Source organism: Chenopodium quinoa, unplaced genomic scaffold (assembly GCF_001683475.1).
Source record: "Chenopodium quinoa cultivar QQ74 unplaced genomic scaffold, ASM168347v1, whole genome shotgun sequence".
In the NCBI taxonomy this organism is placed as follows: Eukaryota; Viridiplantae; Streptophyta; class Magnoliopsida; order Caryophyllales; family Amaranthaceae; genus Chenopodium; species Chenopodium quinoa.
The window spans coordinates 429,172-446,214 of NW_018743381.1; the positions used below are offsets into that span (position 1 = coordinate 429,172).

Below are 17,043 nucleotides of genomic sequence, written 5' to 3' on the forward strand. Positions count from 1 at the left end.
CAAAAACACACTAATTACACCGATTTGCGCGTGTTTTTGTCATGAATTCCTAACTTTATACATTTTCCAAGAGTAAATTCAATGCTTATATATAGCCTAAAGGCTATGTATAGCATTTTCCTTTTTTATTTAAGTCTAAACGGTTTAATTCACTGTTTTATCTTAGGACATGAAAAATATCCCAATTTCGCTCAATCGGAAATTACTTTAATTAACTTTACACAAACTTTTATATGTGATTGATCACACGCATCATAGGTGTTACTTTGTTAGTGCTATAGGAGTAGGAGTTACTAACTTGATCCGTTAGGGGTAACTCGATCGATTAGAGGTTACTACTCGATCAGTCAAATGTTACTCATCAGTTAGAGTTACTTAATAAGTTAATTTTGATTTGTGTGTAGTCAGTTGTAGGCTTGCAGGTGCATAATGTGGAATTCAGACCCGCTCAATGAAATTATAAAATTACCCTTCTTCATTCCTGAAATTTTAAGTAGGGTTTAAGGTAAAACCCTAGATAAACCCCTAATCATCTTCCTGCTATCTTTCATTCAACCCTTCATCTCCATACTCTGCAATCGAATGCGTCCCATTTTCGTGAACTAATTCTTCCATAATCATGAAAGATTTCGGCGATGATTTCGGGGAGTTATACGCCGACATTGAAGTTCATACGAGTTCAGCTATCAATGGAGTATCTGATTTTTATCAATTGCACAAAAACCAGCAACAGCAGGAGCATTGCAATGAGGTGGGAGTGGATGAGAAGAGAGAGATTGATTCAGCAAATGGAAACGGTGAGATGACTGAGAAGAATTCTGAGATGGGTATTAATGGGGTTGATGATTTTGAAGTGGAAAATGTCAGTGACAGTGACAGTGATACTGATGATGATTTTGATATTGTTGTCAATGACGAGGATATTGGGCAGAAGAAGGGAGGTGGAGATGGGAGGAATTGTCACGAGGAGGCGGAGGATGGTACGGAGGCTGAGTTTGTTGCCGGGGTTTCGGAGAAGAATTTGCCGGGAAAGAAGACAATGCGGGTTGATGTGGATGGAACGGAGCCGAGTGGCGGTGATTGTGGTGGGGAGAGAGGGAATGTAGGGAAGAATGGTTGCAATTCGCAACACATGGTATGTGTATTCGAATTGCATTTGGGTTGATCATGAATCCTAGTTTTATTTGCTTATATGGAGGTGTCTCTTAACTGTTTTGCATTATTTAAATTTCATTGAATTCATAATTGATGTTGCAATTAGATTATAGCTATGTATATGAGAGAAGCGATATGATTTGATCAATGGCAAGGTTTTCTTATGTTGTTTGCTTATGAAATTATGATTCATAATTGATGTAGTGCATTGATCATTTTAGTTGTATTTAAAGGTTAAGCACATATTTGTTGTTAGTTGTCACATTGATATTTGGACGGATTGATAAAATTGCATGGGTGTTTTGAAGTGATATACAACATTGCAGTGGCAATTAAAAGTGCGATAGATAACAATTAATACTCGGGTTTAATTCTTGTGATCACACTAGTGTCATGGTAAAAAAATATTTTCACTTGATCAATCTGTTCATACATAACTCAACTTTGCACATGCCCTTCATTAATTGTGAGTAAGTTGTAGTTTATGGTGCTGTTGAATACGTGGAAAAGTAGTGTTAGTCTCCTACTCTCCTATATATTGGAGAGTTAGGAGAATGGTAGCTTAGAACTTATTTTTTCTTCCATTTATAGCCTATATTCAGGTCATGATTGCTCTTTTTTGTTTTTTGAGTCGTTTACACATCAGGTTGCAGTCATTTGAATCTGATCCTGACTTATAGGTGTAGGTAATATACTTTGTCGTGAAATGATATCAGCTGCCTTTACTGATTTATTGCTCTGTCTTCAGTAGGCTTTGACTCTTTGAGTTGAATTTTGACATGGAAACTGTGTATAGCATTTGAAAGATAATAAGAGGACAAATCTGTTTAGATGCCTCGTCAGTTGTTATCCTTTTTTACCCATACTTGTATTGATTTTCTTTTGTATTGTAGATGGATAATCTCTGTGTTAGAAACTGATTTCATGTTTTGTTTATGCTTAGTATCTAAGAAGATATGGCTCGGTCTTTGCGGGAAATCAACGAGCTATAAGCTCTTGGAAACTCAACAGAGAGGATGCTTGGTGTGGTCAAAATACAATGTCAGGCTTTGTTCACGGTTTTTCTGGCAATGGAAATAATTTTTGGCTTCCATGGTATAGGTAAGCACAAATGGAAATGTTTTTTTGGATAGTCTTTGTTTGTGCTGAACTCAATACAAGGGACTATAAATTGTAAAGTATTTTATTTTGGTAATGTCTCTCCCCTTTACTCTTTTTCTTTTTTGGTTGAGGGGATAAAAAGAGATTTGTACTGTCTGTTGCTTTGGAAATTTCCCCTGGCACCATGTGCTACTCCTATTAATTTCTCTTGATGCTGCCTTTTTGGTTCTAATTTGCCTGTTTTTTTTTTTTTTTTTTTTTTTTTTTTTTTTTTTTTTTTTCTTCTAAGAAAATGTGGACATCTTGCTATTGTTTTTCAGAACTATTGTAGATGTGGACATTGATACGTTAGAGGAGAAGTCATGGACACGTCCTGGGGCTGATATAACAGACTACTTTAATTTTGGTTTTGATGAGGAAAGTTGGAGAAACTTTTGTCATTCACTGGTGGGTAATTCTGAGCTCTACTGCCAAATAAAAACCCCCTTCATCCCCAGAATAGGGGCTTTTTAAAAAATTGGCCCAGTTGTGGTCCTTGTAGTGATCTTATGGATATCTATCTTAGTTTTCGAATAAGGAACTTTTCCGCATGGAAGTATCCTTTTACAGCTTTGACCTTTACTTGTTAATGGCTATATATCTTCTTGTCTTGTCTGAGATCAGCCAGCATGCATGTTTATCTGATTTTGAAAAACTCCTTATGCATTTGAGATGGTCAGGCCGTTTATCACCCTTACTATCTTGTGACACATTCCTTTTTCAAACAGGACTTATGTTTCTAAAGCCTTGATTATTTATTTAATTTAATATTTATTTATTTTTCTTTATGACTTCCTGAAGGGATTTTTGACCTTAATTGACTGTGTAGGATCAATTACGCCATCAAACGACCAGTCAGACCAGAAACAAAGTTAACAATAGCTTCAAGCTGGTAGGATTTGTGTTGCATTAGAACTTTTGAAGCTACTCTGATTGGGATTTTGAGCTTTTCTTCTGCTTGTAATCAGAAAGCTGAAGCTGGAGCTACTAAGGAATTAGAGTCTGAAGGATTTGTTGAAGCAGAGTCTTCCCTCAATGGGCTTAGAAAAATTACTTCTCATGAGTCAGATTTTGCTACTAAGCAGTTCAAAAAGGTGTAGTTCCCTAAATATACTTTACCCTTATTGTTGTTAACTTGTTTTGCAGTTTTACCATCAGGATAGTTGTTTGTTCACTATGTAATATATTTTTTGCTGTTATTAGTGCGATTTGCCTCCGTTATTTTTTCTAGTTGCTCATTTACAAAAATTATTCTTTAAAAAAGAGGAATAATCGTTTTCCATCTTGTGCTTCATGATGTATGATTCTCCATAAGGGGCTCACTCACTTCTTTTGTGCAGCAAATCGGTCAAGCCATCCATGTAGAAGACAGCAATGTTGAGCGTCAGCCATCTACAGATGGAAGGCGTCCACGTAATCGTGATTCTGATGTTGTCATACAGGTATTATTTTAACATGTATCACAATTAACTTCACATTAAGAGTTTTCTAAACAAACTGTGTTTGGCTAGATAACTGTGCAAGATCCAGAAGAGCCCTCCAGTTCTGGCCTTGAGGAGCCAGATAATACACTTGGAACTCAATGTAAAATGTCTGAAAAAGGGTTTGGCGTTGGACAAGTTGAGCTTAAAGCCGAGAAATCTGGTGGTTCCAACGCTTATGAAATGCTAAAGAATTCTGAGGAAAAATTTCGAAGTTTGAGTGTGTCGTCTGATTGCAAAAGGTTTTCATCTTATCTGACTCTAAAATTGCTCTTTCTTCAATTATTTATAAACTATTGTGTTGGCTCCTTTTAATATATCTGGTTCTGCTATGTGTAGCAAAACTTCATACTTGTCTCATGACCCTCCTCTTCAAAATCTAAATTCCTCTCTGTTTCGGATGTTCTAAAGAATCCAAACAGTATACATTCTTCTGAAGACCTAAACTGACATTTATAATTCTTTTCTCTTGTTACACCTTGGTAGTGCATCTATGCAACTTTATCTCACTATGGATAAAATCTTAAAACATTTATGCCTATGTATGTGTCTGTTCAGATCACACGAGTCTGCAGCAGTATCCAGTCAGAAGCTTCAGGATTCTCATGGAGAAAATCCGAGAGTCATGAAAATTCTCAATAGCTCTGTGGAGGATGTAGATAATGGTAGCAATACGACAGAAGCAAACCCATGTGTGGCAGATATAGATTTATCATATGATAATCATGGATGCACTAGCCCTTCTCCTTCTCCTTCTAATTCTAATACTTGGTCTGAGGCATTAAAAGATGATTATTGTGATTCAAGAAGAAATCGAGATCCGAGAAGATCACCTTCAGATTCCAAAAAGGAAAGGAACCAAGTGGCTAAAGCTGATTATTGTCACTTGAGGAACAGAAGGGATGATAAGAAGTTGAATGAAAGTGGTGGTAGGTATCGTGTAAGAGTCAGAAACTTCATCAAAGAAGACCTGAAGCACAATGAACGGAGAGTTCGGAGACATTTGAAGTGGAAGAGCCACAGTTCTGAAGATAATAACTATCTGATTGACACGGCAGAGCACAGCTATGGAGTGCACCATTCAAGCATACACCATCATAGAAGTGAAGAATGGTGCCTTACCTCTGCTTCTGATGATGAATATTGGCCTAGTTATAGGGATAACAAATCCTCCTTTGGATGTTATGATAGAAGGTCTGTTGAAAACAGGTTTCGGGCCAAACGAAAGATGGATTTTGATCAACAAGATCATTGGGGATCAAGAGATGAAGTAGATCTGAATTTTCAAAGAGAGTGGGATGAGGAGCAATACTTTTCTGACAGACGCATGCAAAGAATGAGAGGTGTAACTGTCCAAAAAAATGATTGGCATCTTCAGGAAAGAGAATGTTTAATTAGGGAAGAAAAACCTTTCTTTCGGAACCAAGAACATTCCACGTTGAGGTTTTCTTCTTCCTATGATACTAATTGGCCTAAACAACAAAGGGAATATGACAATGTTCACTTTGATAAAAGAAGAAAACATGGCCGGCCATTTCAATTTAGGAATTCCAATGGGTCTGAGCACAATAAATATGCCAGGTCCAATCCCTTGGATGATTGGCAAAATAATTATCTAGATTTGGAGAATAGACATGAAAGACGCTTATGGTATTCTGGAGTAGAGGTAGGAGCATCTGGCAGAGAGAATGAATGTTTGGAAAGTCCATTTGATGAGGATTATCCGCGATATACTTTAGATGATGTTGATGAATGCTGGAACAGACAAACTCCCACATCTGCTCATGATTATCATGAGTGGTTTCCTACTCATGGTGAAAGAAAGCATCAAAACACCCTCTACAGAGATGATATGGATGATCCTCAATTATATACAAGACATGAAAGACATAGTAGGTCTATTTCTGCCAAGAAGGGCACAGGTAGTAGGCAGGTTTATGATGACAGGGATGCCTATAATAGATATGATGCTGCTAACTACCTTGATGAGGATGACTATTTTGAGGATTATGAGGAAAGAAGAAATACCTTTCGGTCCAAGGGTTCGAGTTGGGCTGAAGATAAACTCTTAGATGGATGTTCTGATAATGATTTTAGCATTGAGAATATGTTGGATTCGTTCAATGGTATTCCAAGATGTAATTGGCATGGGACCAAACATAGAGTTGGGCCTGGTAGAACTACTATGCATACACAGACAATGAAGAATAGGTTTGGAGTGGCAAGTGGTGGTGGTAGTAAATCTTATTTCAAGTCTTCAACAAGATATGTACGTGAAGGCATTGGGCTATGGGCCAGGAATTCAGTGGAAGTGCAAAATACTGTTAGGGAAAAAAAGGTAAAGCTGGGAAAATTATTTTTGATCTTCTATATCATTGTATTTGTATCCATGATATCTCCCCATATTTTGGGGAGAATCATTTTTCTTAATGCATTATGCATATCTCTTTTCAAATGCGTAATACCTTGTACTTTCTTCTTCATGATCTCTATAAACAATTTATTAAAGATTGTTCATCCTCTTGCTCTGTCTATACTTTGGTGGTGGCAGCACCATTGTAGATGAAATTGGAACATAAATTCTGTGTAGATAAATTAACCTGATCATACTTTTGGAACCTAACAAGATCTAGATAGGGTTTCAATTTCTTGTCTTCACTATTGGTTATAGTCAGCTGTCAAATTTATGCTTGAATACAATTTATAGATAGTGGAACACTCAGAGTACAGAGTTAGATTGTCTTGGGCGTTTGAGTAGTTCAAAATTTTTATTTTTGAATTTATTTCCTTAATTGTAAAAGTGGAAAGAAACTTTAGATACCTTTTTTTCAGTGATGAAAATTACTGTAAATTTTGTACAAAACTCTGTAGCAAGGCTCTTTACTTTAAAAAATTGCTTATAATTGAGTGCTTACAGATATAAGGTGTATGTTTTTCACTTGGATTGACTATGCTCTTTATTTTGTTTCTTGTATTGAATATACTTCAATTTTCCTGTGTAATTTTATTTGGATCCTCGAAGGCATGCATCTAAGTGCGATTGCTGTTGTGCAAATCAGCGCTTATAACTGTGGGGAACTATTTGCATCTGCTATAAGCAGCTCTCACAATCTTTGTTGTTTACTTGTTTTCTTTTAGGTGTGAATGTGATTGCTATAGTACTGTGAACTTTCATGTACTCAATGTCCATGTAACTGGTTATTCAGGATCACTTCTTGACTAGTTTCTGACAACTTTGTCTTTAAATTATGTTTCTCATGCTTGAGTGATATGCACCAATTACCATCTCTGTCAATCATCTCTGTTTCATCTAACCATGTGCACCCACCTAAAGAGCTATTAGTTCTCCTTAGGATCTTCACTTATGCTTTGATTGGGATGCTACATTTATGTATTGCGCACATCTCTTTCTCTGCACCAGAACGTGTCCATGGATGTTTGATGTATTATGCATGCATTCTTAAGCTAATTTTGTTATGCAGATATTTCTCCCTCTGAACCTTTTTTTTTTCTACGTTATATTCATGGTTATTAATGCAATTGATTACTCATGTAATCGCAAGCTTTTAGCATTGCTCAAATATTCATCATTGTGAATCTTAGTGTTGCTTTTTATGATGTGAGTAATATCTACTTATCATTGTGCTAATTGGATACATGTCTCTGTATTTGCCTGTTCGATCTGTACATGTAGACTCAACCTATTTTGTGTTGTCATCCCTTAATTTCTTAGTTAATATGCAACATTTACTGTAGTAAAAATTTAGCATGCAGTCCCCAGAAAAAGCTTGCTCTTTGCTTGAAAGCTGCAAGGTTTCTTACAGACGTGAACTTGAATGAAGGAATATTATCTTGCAAGCAGGTGGAAATCTTGATGAGGAGTTAGTTGATGACTTCCTACTTTTATTGCCTAGGGTTTCTTGATTGCAATTATTTTTATCTTTCTTTTGGATTAGTTGATTTTAATCCTGTAAATCAAATGATGTTCTGGTGGCTTGGAAGAAGTGGTTATCTTACAAGTAGATTGCGAAATGTGGAATCTATTTTGGTGGTTGTTGTGGGAGAGGTATTGGAAATTTTCTCAGGGGAAAGCTTCATCATGCCAAGGTAATTTCTATACTTGAGGGTAGTGTACAATTGGAGCCAAGGGCTTCTACGCGGGTACAAGTGTAGAGTATAGGTACATAGTTTAGTGTCACTTATGTATGGGCTCAAAACTTAGGTCATGGATACACTGTCTTAAAAAAGAACACAAATACTGACCATGCCATTTATGAAAAATACCGACTTTATTACTGAGTTTTTTTTTTTTTTTTTAAAAGATTTATGGGATCATAAATGTTTGATTATCTTGTCCTTTTTCAGACAATTTTAGTATGAGTGGCTTCAGAATTACTATTAGATCTTTTAAATTTATAAATTTTGCTGTACTGAAGTGCTCAATTAAATGAACTTTTCTTATACTGTCTTACTATTGCAGGGAGTAGGTAGCTTACAGTTTAGTGTATCTGTGCACTTCTAACTTTGTAGGATTTCCATTCTATGTTTATGAGAAAATGGCTTTTAAATATTATCATTGCTTGTGAATTTTGACTTCTGAGCTAGCAATTGTTAGCTTTTTTGTATGTTGGTCTTATACTCTTATGTCAGGATTCCTTTTGGCATGATTGATGTAGTCTGCCACATAGCTGTAATGTGATTCAATGTTTGGTGATAAGATTTTGTGAATGATATGGATCATTAGCTAAGTGTACTTATTTTCATTTTCTTTGATTGTGTCTGCTTCTTGATATATAGTTCCTATGTCTACACTTTTCAGAAAATGTCCTCTTCATGTCACAATGCTGATCTTTGATGATTGAATCTTTTTAGTTTATGCATGCACACATGCTTCTTTGACAGCTTTATATGCTGATTTTAGAAATATTAATTGCTAATGCATGCTAGCTCATAATTTCTTTGGACTAGGCAATGAATTGAGTCTAAAAAAGCTGGTGAAAAAATGATCATTATTTTCATTTCTAGATTGTTACTTGAAAAATATACTATTTAGACTTTGTATTGGTCGGTGTTATGATAAGCTGGACGTCACTTGGTTGTATCCACTCCTCATTTCATGTTCTATCATCTTTAAACAGGGATTTTTGTTGAGGATGATGGTTATAGGGCTCATAGCTCCATGCAATCTTATGTTGGATTAAAGTGAAATTGAAGATGGACTTCTCAAACTAGAGTTGTGAGATTTGTTCTGAAACATATTCTGCTTTAGTTTAAAAAAAAAATAAACGAAGACTTTGAGGAACATTAGCTTTGACACCACGTAGGTGATGATTCAAGAACATGATAGTAAACAATAAGATGAATTTCTTGTTCCTCAATAGCTCAATGGTAGAACAAGTCTGTCAAGCTTTCCTGTGTATCTGATCACAAGTTGAATCTAGCATTTCTATCATTGCATTATTAGGCATTCTGAAGTATTAGACCTATCAAGATAACTCTTCACTGGAACACTTTGGTATCAATTACTCTTGGAATGACAGGTAGTCAAACTATTAGTCGTTTGATAAGAGTTAAAAGAGGATACTTGTTCATTTTTTATAATGTCAAGCATTATTCCTATGTTAGCATTTCTAATGCCAAGAGTTTAGCTCCTATCTGCAAAGGACCTGGAAAACTTTGAACTTTTCTTTACAACTTTAAGTGTTGATGCTTGATGTTTTATGCGTTAGGCAGTAGTTGGTAATCTTGGTATGTGGTTTCTTCTCATGAAAATTTGTAGATGTGATTGGGCTGCAGTAAAGACCCATGTCCATTGTTGGATAATGCTATTATCATTATTAGTTGCTGTATCTCTCTTGGAATGCTGGCTTTTTGTCTCCTTTTATGTGTTTGTTTTTATCTATTTTTGGAATGAATATGCATTAATGTGCTCTTCTATACCACTGTCCCCCTCCCCTTGATCAATCAGTTGCAGAGGGGGTGTTGTTTCGAATGTTTGTGACAGTAGGCTTTTATATGTATCAGGTATACTAATTGCATAACTTGTGTTGAGGATTGATGAAAATAGAGTTAAGATTCTGGCCCTTCCTTTTATTTGTAATGGGTTTGCACCAGTCATGTGTTTTTAGTTTTAGAGAAGTTTTAGGACTGACAAGGTTGCAGGCTGCAGCATTGACATTGGAAGTGACATTGGGATGGAGAAATTCATGTCGAAATAGGTTCACATATATAGTTTAATTGTCAAAGAATATGTTCTAGTGCCCTCATGTTTTCATCTTTTATCTTTACGGGGTACCATTGCTTGCAAACTAAGCTTTAACTGTCATATGATAAAGAGGGCAAGGCAGTTCGTGTTAGCTCTTCATTTAGTTTCAATTTAGTGCGTTGTACTCTGCTTCATAGGTATCCCTTATATGAGCAGTCTTTGATATAGTCGCATCTTCCTTTTATCCACTTTAAGATTAATCATATTGCTAGATGTTTTGTTTCTCTGAAACCTCTGAAGCTGTGCATTGGTTGTCTTGCATTTCCTTATGAGACTTGTTAATCGCCCCATCAACAATGACGGGTATACATGCCTGATCTTGTAACATTAATTCATTATGATACACTCTGCAGTTACTTGGGAAATTTTCAAATGCTGGAAGTCTGCCAAATGATGATGCTTGTAAACAGTCTGACAAGAGGTTCCAGAAGCAGTTCAAAAGGCAACAGAAACCAGTTGAAGTTTTCCCTCACAAAAAGATGGTGAACAAAGGTTTAAATAGTGAAGCACTGCGGGATAAGCTACCTATAATGAACCATAAAAATGCTACTGATCTAGAAGAGGATCAAATACCTGCAGAACCCGAAGCTGAATTTCTCAAGGTAAAGAACGGTCCTGGTCCTGTATACTTAACTCAGAAAGTCCCTATGAAAGAAAAACCATTTCGTAATCAGAAACCTGTGAGTCAGAATGGTGCTTGTGTATACGATGAGAACCGAATACTTGAGACCAAGGCGAAGATGGAAAAGAGAATGGAGCGCTTTAAGGAGCCAGTATCTGTGAAAACAGATACAGATCCTGACCCTAAGCCAGAAGGCGATAGACTAGCTGAAACAGCTGAATCCAAGGGACAACGGCCAGCAAGAAAAAGGAAATGGGGTGGAAGCTGAGGTACTGGTTTTCTTTGGTTTAGTTTTATATAGCAAAGACAATAAACATGGATGAGTTTCATATCACAATGTCACATTGATTTATTCTTGTGTAAATTTTTGGTGGAAGTTGACAGTAATTTCATTTGCTATCAATAAATTTATTAGTAAACATACTCGTATATTTGTTCTGCATAAATTGTCCCTGCTTTGCATTGTCATCATATATTTAGGTGATTCACTAATCTGTCTCATAGCCTGTGTGTGCTGTGTTGGTGTTACAAATCACTCAATTGCAACACCAATCACTGGCTTTTCAGAATTGAGGCAATTGAACAAGTTATGGCACTTCGACTTTGCTCTCCTCACTTGAAATCTACTAAAGTGAAATTATTTACAGTAGATCTTTGAATATGGATTTGGAGTAACCAAGTTATAGTTGAGCAAAATGCTAAATAGCACTGAACAAGTGTTACCACGATTTTTGGATCTAGATCGTGCTTCTTTAAACACCTTTTACTGCCAAGAAAACAAGGCAAGCTTTTGCTTATGATGGTAAGAAGTTGTTATTATATTTGTAAATCTCTTTCAGTTGACCCAACAAAGTTGACCCAACATGACAATATGATACAATAAAAAAGATTAGTGTCAAACAATTGTCCCTTAATTCAAATAGATCAATATAACCCTATGGTTTAGTAGATGTGTCGAGATATTACTGTGATTTCAACTCAAAATTGACACGATATACACCATTTTGGAACGCCTAAAATAAGATATGAGATTAACATTCTGCAACTATACTTTGAGTAGGAAGTTAGGGTTTGTCACACATGAATTTATAAAACGATGTTGCAATTGGGTATAAGGAATTAATCACTCTTATAATTTTCTTCACATTTTACTTTAATCATGTCTGCTCAACACACACATTTGTTTAATTTTATCTAAGTAGTCGAATGTTCAAACACAATTAATGAATCTAGTCACATTAGTACAAACACAAATTTGACATGACACGGCACGACAGAACACGATATGACATAACACAACATATCTATTTATAATCTCTATTCTTTTGCCCATTTAAAACCAAACCTAAAAATGAATAATAATTTTTTTTTTTAAAAAAACTCCTACACCTAAGGATTAACCAACCAATAACATATTATCAATTTCATAGTTTAAAGACTACTCTTTTTTTATTACCCATTGTATTTGTTTGACATATCTAGTTACATATAAATGCTTTTGTTAGGGATAAAAAATCAACAAACCGACCTTAGCTCAGTTGGCAGAGCGGAAGACTGTAGTGGGTTATTAGCCTTCAGGCATCTTTAGGTCGCTGGTTCGATTCCGGCAGGTCGGATTTTTTATATTTCACCTTTTTTTTTTAATTATTTATTTATTTATTTTAAAAGTTTTTAACTTTCTTCTTAATCCTTCACTATTTCACTGCCCACTTTCCAATTCAATTGGCTGATCCAATAATTTTGCTTTTCTGAGAAGAATTTTGCAAAATCAAAATCCCAATTTTCTATGGTATGTCTTCTCTAATCTACCAAATCAGATTAAAAATTTGATCTTTTGATCCGGGTTCATCATTTCTTGTTAGTATTATCTCGCGTAATTAAGGAATTTGATGTAATCTATTATTTATATGTAATCTCTCTCATTGTTAGTTTACACCAATTGTAATTAATATAGTTAATTATATGTATTTTATTTCTTATTTCTGTTGAACGTCATTATCTTTAGATTAAGTTTCAAATGTGATTGTTTAATTTCTTATTATAATATATTGTGGTGCTGGATTGATGACGTCTATATAATTGACAATTAATTTTTAAATAGAAATTGGAAGTCATGCTAGAAGAACATGTCTTGGATCTTAGCTCAACTACCCAAGTCTTTGTTTTATGAAAATTTATTGTTCTCAATAAAAATTTGGTTTCTTTTGTGTGAAAAATTTCAAGGATGTCTTCTACTGCAGAAAAAGTAAGCAAGTCTAGATCTGTTTTTTTTTTTTTATTGAATTTGTTATGTGATTGTGTTGAAAGAATTGTAGGGTTATGCTTATGCTGCTTTTACCAATTTATTTTTTTTGGGTTTATTTGGAGAGTTGCTGTCACAAGTTTTATCCTTATTTTCAATGATGGTTGCATTATTCGAATTTTCGAATGCCGGATGCAATAGGAGTGTGGGATTGATGAAATTTGAGGATTTTGAGATGCCTTGTATATGATGAAATATATATATTGGTCTATATGAACTTGATGTTTAGGGGTTGTGTTTGTTGGTTAAGTGAACTTGATGTTTAGGGGTTGTGTTTGTTGGTTAAGTTGTAGCTGGCAGTCTGGCGCTGCGATGGTGTTGTTAATTAGTCTTGTTGAATGTGCAGGCGAACACAATGCGGTTGTATCTGACTTGCATAAGGAACACTTTGGAGGCTGCTATGTGTCTACAGGTATTTCTGATTTTCTGCATTGGTTCTTTGATGTTCTCTATTAATGTTGCTGAAATATTTTTTTGCTTTTTTTGGAGGATTCACTGTGTTGTGGTGTGTTTGTTGCAGAATTTTCCATGTCAAGAAGTAGAAAGACATAATAAACCAGAAGTTGAAATGAAGTAAGTGACTCTGACATGGTATCTTTTCTTCTGTTGTTAGATTTTGGGGTTTTTCTATGGTTTTTTACTAGATCTTTTCGAGCTAATATGATCATATGCGATGTCTGAAAATTATTCTATTCTCGTGTTCATGTCCTTGGAAAATTTTACTTCTACAATCTTCATGAAATTTGGCCTATCCGTTTCAGATAATGGCCCATTACTTCATTTACTTAGAAAGCTGCACTTTGGTTCTTATATTTCTAATTTTTCTTTTCAGGACGAGCCCTGAGCTTCTACTAAATCCTGTAAGAAGATCTCCTATATTCAGTAAGACTGCAGTTTCTTGAGTAATATCCTGAGCTACAATATAAATCTGCCTTTTAAGTCCTATCCTTATGATTTGCTTTCTTAAATGTGCCTTCGAATAAGGTTTTCACTGTATCCCATAAACACATCTACATGATTGTTTCAGTGCATGTATATAGTTGCATCTATTTGGACTGTAAGCATTTTGCTGTTGTTTCAGCTTTTCTGTCAAGGCCTTCTGACTTCTTTATCAAATTAGCTACTTTGGTTGCCAATGGTTGTGATCTCATTTGGCTGCTAATTCGAATGGATTTTTCTGGATGCCATTTTGATGACTCTTCCTAATTACATTGGACATTGGAGTGTAATTCTTTATTGTCTGTTGGAGATTTGAGGCTTCTTAGAGTTGAAATCTGGAACCCATGCTTAGGAAAATTTTAGGGAAGCTCTGGAATATTTCTTCAGATCTTCAAACTAAAAGACTGGGGAGCTAGCAGTTTTATGAGGATGGCAATGTGAAACTCTCTTGTCAAATGTGGCATATCATTTTCATTTATCTAGATGGTGTTAAAATCTTTATCGTCTTTCATCCTGCAATGTGATGAGCATGAGTACTAACAGCCCGAGAACTTGAGAAGTCTAGCTGCTGAAGGACTGTTCTAGTAGGGGGGAAAAAAAATATTCAAGAGAACCATTGACAAAAACTGCTAGTTATGTATCCTATTTCGGGTCATATTAGTTATAGTTGTTTTGTTGCTTAGCATTCATGGTGCATGCAACGGATATCTTAGCTTATATGTATGGAAGTTGTTAGTTTGTATGTTTTGTGTCAGTCTTTCCACTCATTCTTTATATAATAATGTCTTTGTGGATGTTATTGCAGGTAATGATTTGTAGAAATGAGGCTGAAAAGTGTTTGATAGAAACATCAATAAATTCCCTTAGAATCAGCCTTAAGGTAGCTATGTTTTCTCAGTTTTATGGATTATTTAGATAACTTAAGGTTGGTCTCATAAGTAAGTTCATTCTGTGCCATATTATTTTTTACGTTTACAGGTAAAACAGGCTGATGAACTTGAGAATATACTTGCCAAAAAGTTCCTTAGATTTTTGTCGATGAGGGCTGAAGCTTTTCAGGTTCTGAGGAGAAAACCTGTACAGGTATCATATTAATGTTCAACTTCTGTTAGTCATGAGTAAACAAAACGATCTGGCAGTCACTTGCTGATTCATGTGTATGCTGATTTGAACTTTGAATGATGTTTCATTTTCCGACAGACTAAATAATAACATTGTACGACCACTTTATTCACTTTTGCAGGGATATGACATTAGCTTTCTCATCACCAATTTCCATTGTGAGGAGATGCAAAAACAGAGACTTATAGATTTTATTGTGCAGTTTATGGAGGTAAGACTTTTTCCGTCAATTCCCATTTGATATTATGGCTATATGATTTTTTTGTGTAGTGTATTAGTTTAAATATCTCTCCTAACCAATTTCATGTTGTTAAAACCCTGTATTCAGCAATCTTTCTATAGATTAACAATTGGCTTCCTTAGAATAAATTACATTCTTGTCAAATGTACTTCAACAACTTAAAAGACATATACTTTCAACTCTTTACTAAAATTATGTGTCATGCCACATTTGTTGAAAAGAAAAAAATAAAAAAAATTATGCCTTTGTATACCATTTTACACTTTCAAACTGCTGCAAGGCTGACAACTTTGCCTCGCATCTTGATAGCAAATCAAATCACAATCAGCTATCCAGACTTGCAAACAGGTTTAGGCCTTTAGCTAACCTTTCTTGGTCAAACAAGATCTTTATGTGATGCCGGTGTTGGACTATCACCGTTGCAAGAGGCCAATATTTAGAGTGTAGAAAAGATATGTCTATATTCATTTCAGGTTATTGAGTTATTGATCTTAGTATCCTTACCTCATTGCGCTATCCCAACTTGCTTCTTCTGTTGGATTAATTGCCAAGCCCTGTATATCTAAATTAAAGTTGAGCAACTCGTTAAATTTTAAAGCTTGACCGTGGTCTGAGGTTTGATAATTCCTCAATAATCAGTAATCAGTTTTTTTTGTGAGGCCCCATCATTCCCCAATCCTGTCAGGGGCAGAGATAGACATCTCATAGGCTGTGTATTAAACTTCTTTTGGAATTATGCTCATGTAATGAGCTTAGTTCTTTCAGTATTGAAGTGTGGTTAGCTTCGGAATCTGACAAGTGACATCGTGATTTGTTACCAAAATATTCACAAAGTAGAGAAGTTACTTGATTGCTTACTAAAATTTGTTGTTAAATAAAAATTGCAGGACATTGATAAAGAGATCAATGAGTTGAAATTGTCAGTAAACACTCGGGGGAGGCTTGTGGCTACCGAATTTCTTAAGCAATTTGTATGAAGGAATCAGTATCGAAGCTTGGTAGTTTACAAGACATGGTAATAAGCACTCAAAAGTGCAATTCCTAAGTTATAAATGGTTTGTCTTCATTCTTCACCCATGTTAAATCAAATCCTCCCATCTTTCAGGTGATACAGCTTCCTCAGCTGGCAAAGGAGCTGACTAGTGCTGTGCTAATGGACATTCCGCTTTTTCACCAAACGATTGAAAAGAAGCAGGGAACTTGGATAAAATCGAAAGGAATTCCCGTTACCTTCATGGGGTAAATTGTGGTATCTTGCATTATGTGATATTACAGAATTTTAACTATTAGTTGTAAATTTGTATGTTCGGTTTGTTGCTTTACAATACTAAGTAGCTGCAGTCTGCATTACAATATACTCCGTATGGTACAATTGATGAGAAGTTGCTAAAATCTAGATATCAGTTTTCGCAGTTTACCTTCTGGTTTTGGTGCAAAATTACGGATGTTAGTTCTTTCTTGATCTCTCTTTGATCACTTGCTCAAAGCGGTCAATTCTCAAGGGTGTCCAAGAAGATGGGTAGCTGTGTTTCATTTCTACTTTTTTGTCCAAATTTTTTCTAATTTTTTTAGGTTGAAATTAAATCAATCCACTTTTATGTCGAACACCCAAGTTAAGGATGAAAGTTCTTAATGTCTGAAATTGAGATTAATTCAAATTCTTTTTGTTTTGCCCATGGCCCCAAGTACCCTACCACTTCATAGTTTTTGCTTTACGGGCACACCTAAAGTTAGGTTCACAATTTTTATTACTACCTCCGTTTTTTATTTTGTGCA

The 17,043-nt window shown here is 35.3% G+C and overlaps 2 protein-coding genes and 1 non-coding gene across 4 annotated transcripts; all 3 read left to right on the top strand.

The window, feature by feature from the left end:
• The first annotated feature begins 439 nt into the window (after window positions 1-439).
• LOC110738231 (FIP1[V]-like protein) lies at window positions 440-11,098 on the top strand. The gene is made up of 9 exons (XM_021918606.1): window positions 440-1,135; window positions 2,099-2,256; window positions 2,577-2,703; window positions 3,125-3,187; window positions 3,264-3,389; window positions 3,636-3,737; window positions 3,807-4,018; window positions 4,335-6,114; window positions 10,395-11,098. Exons 1-9 carry the CDS (start codon window positions 620-622, stop codon window positions 10,929-10,931), a joined length of 3,621 nt encoding a protein of 1,206 aa, XP_021774298.1. The 5' UTR covers window positions 440-619; the 3' UTR covers window positions 10,932-11,098.
• A 1,088-nt stretch (window positions 11,099-12,186) lies between these two features.
• On the top strand, window positions 12,187-12,279 carry TRNAY-GUA. The gene is made up of 2 exons: window positions 12,187-12,223; window positions 12,244-12,279. It is a non-coding gene; the product is annotated as a tRNA-Tyr (tRNA).
• LOC110738234 (actin-related protein 2/3 complex subunit 4) lies at window positions 12,242-16,689 on the top strand. Of its 2 annotated transcripts, none has more exons than XM_021918610.1 (9): window positions 12,242-12,452; window positions 13,312-13,377; window positions 13,486-13,538; window positions 13,798-13,825; window positions 14,710-14,784; window positions 14,883-14,987; window positions 15,148-15,237; window positions 16,155-16,282; window positions 16,373-16,689. In XM_021918610.1, the coding sequence occupies exons 1-8, from the start codon at window positions 12,450-12,452 to the stop codon at window positions 16,242-16,244; spliced, it is 510 nt and encodes a 169-aa protein (XP_021774302.1). In that variant the 5' UTR covers window positions 12,242-12,449; the 3' UTR covers window positions 16,245-16,282; window positions 16,373-16,689. The 2 variants fall into 2 exon arrangements, with proteins under 2 accessions (XP_021774302.1, XP_021774301.1); XM_021918609.1 differs by lacking the exon at window positions 12,242-12,452 and adding an exon at window positions 12,718-12,908.
• Window positions 16,690-17,043: the final 354 nt, after the last annotated feature.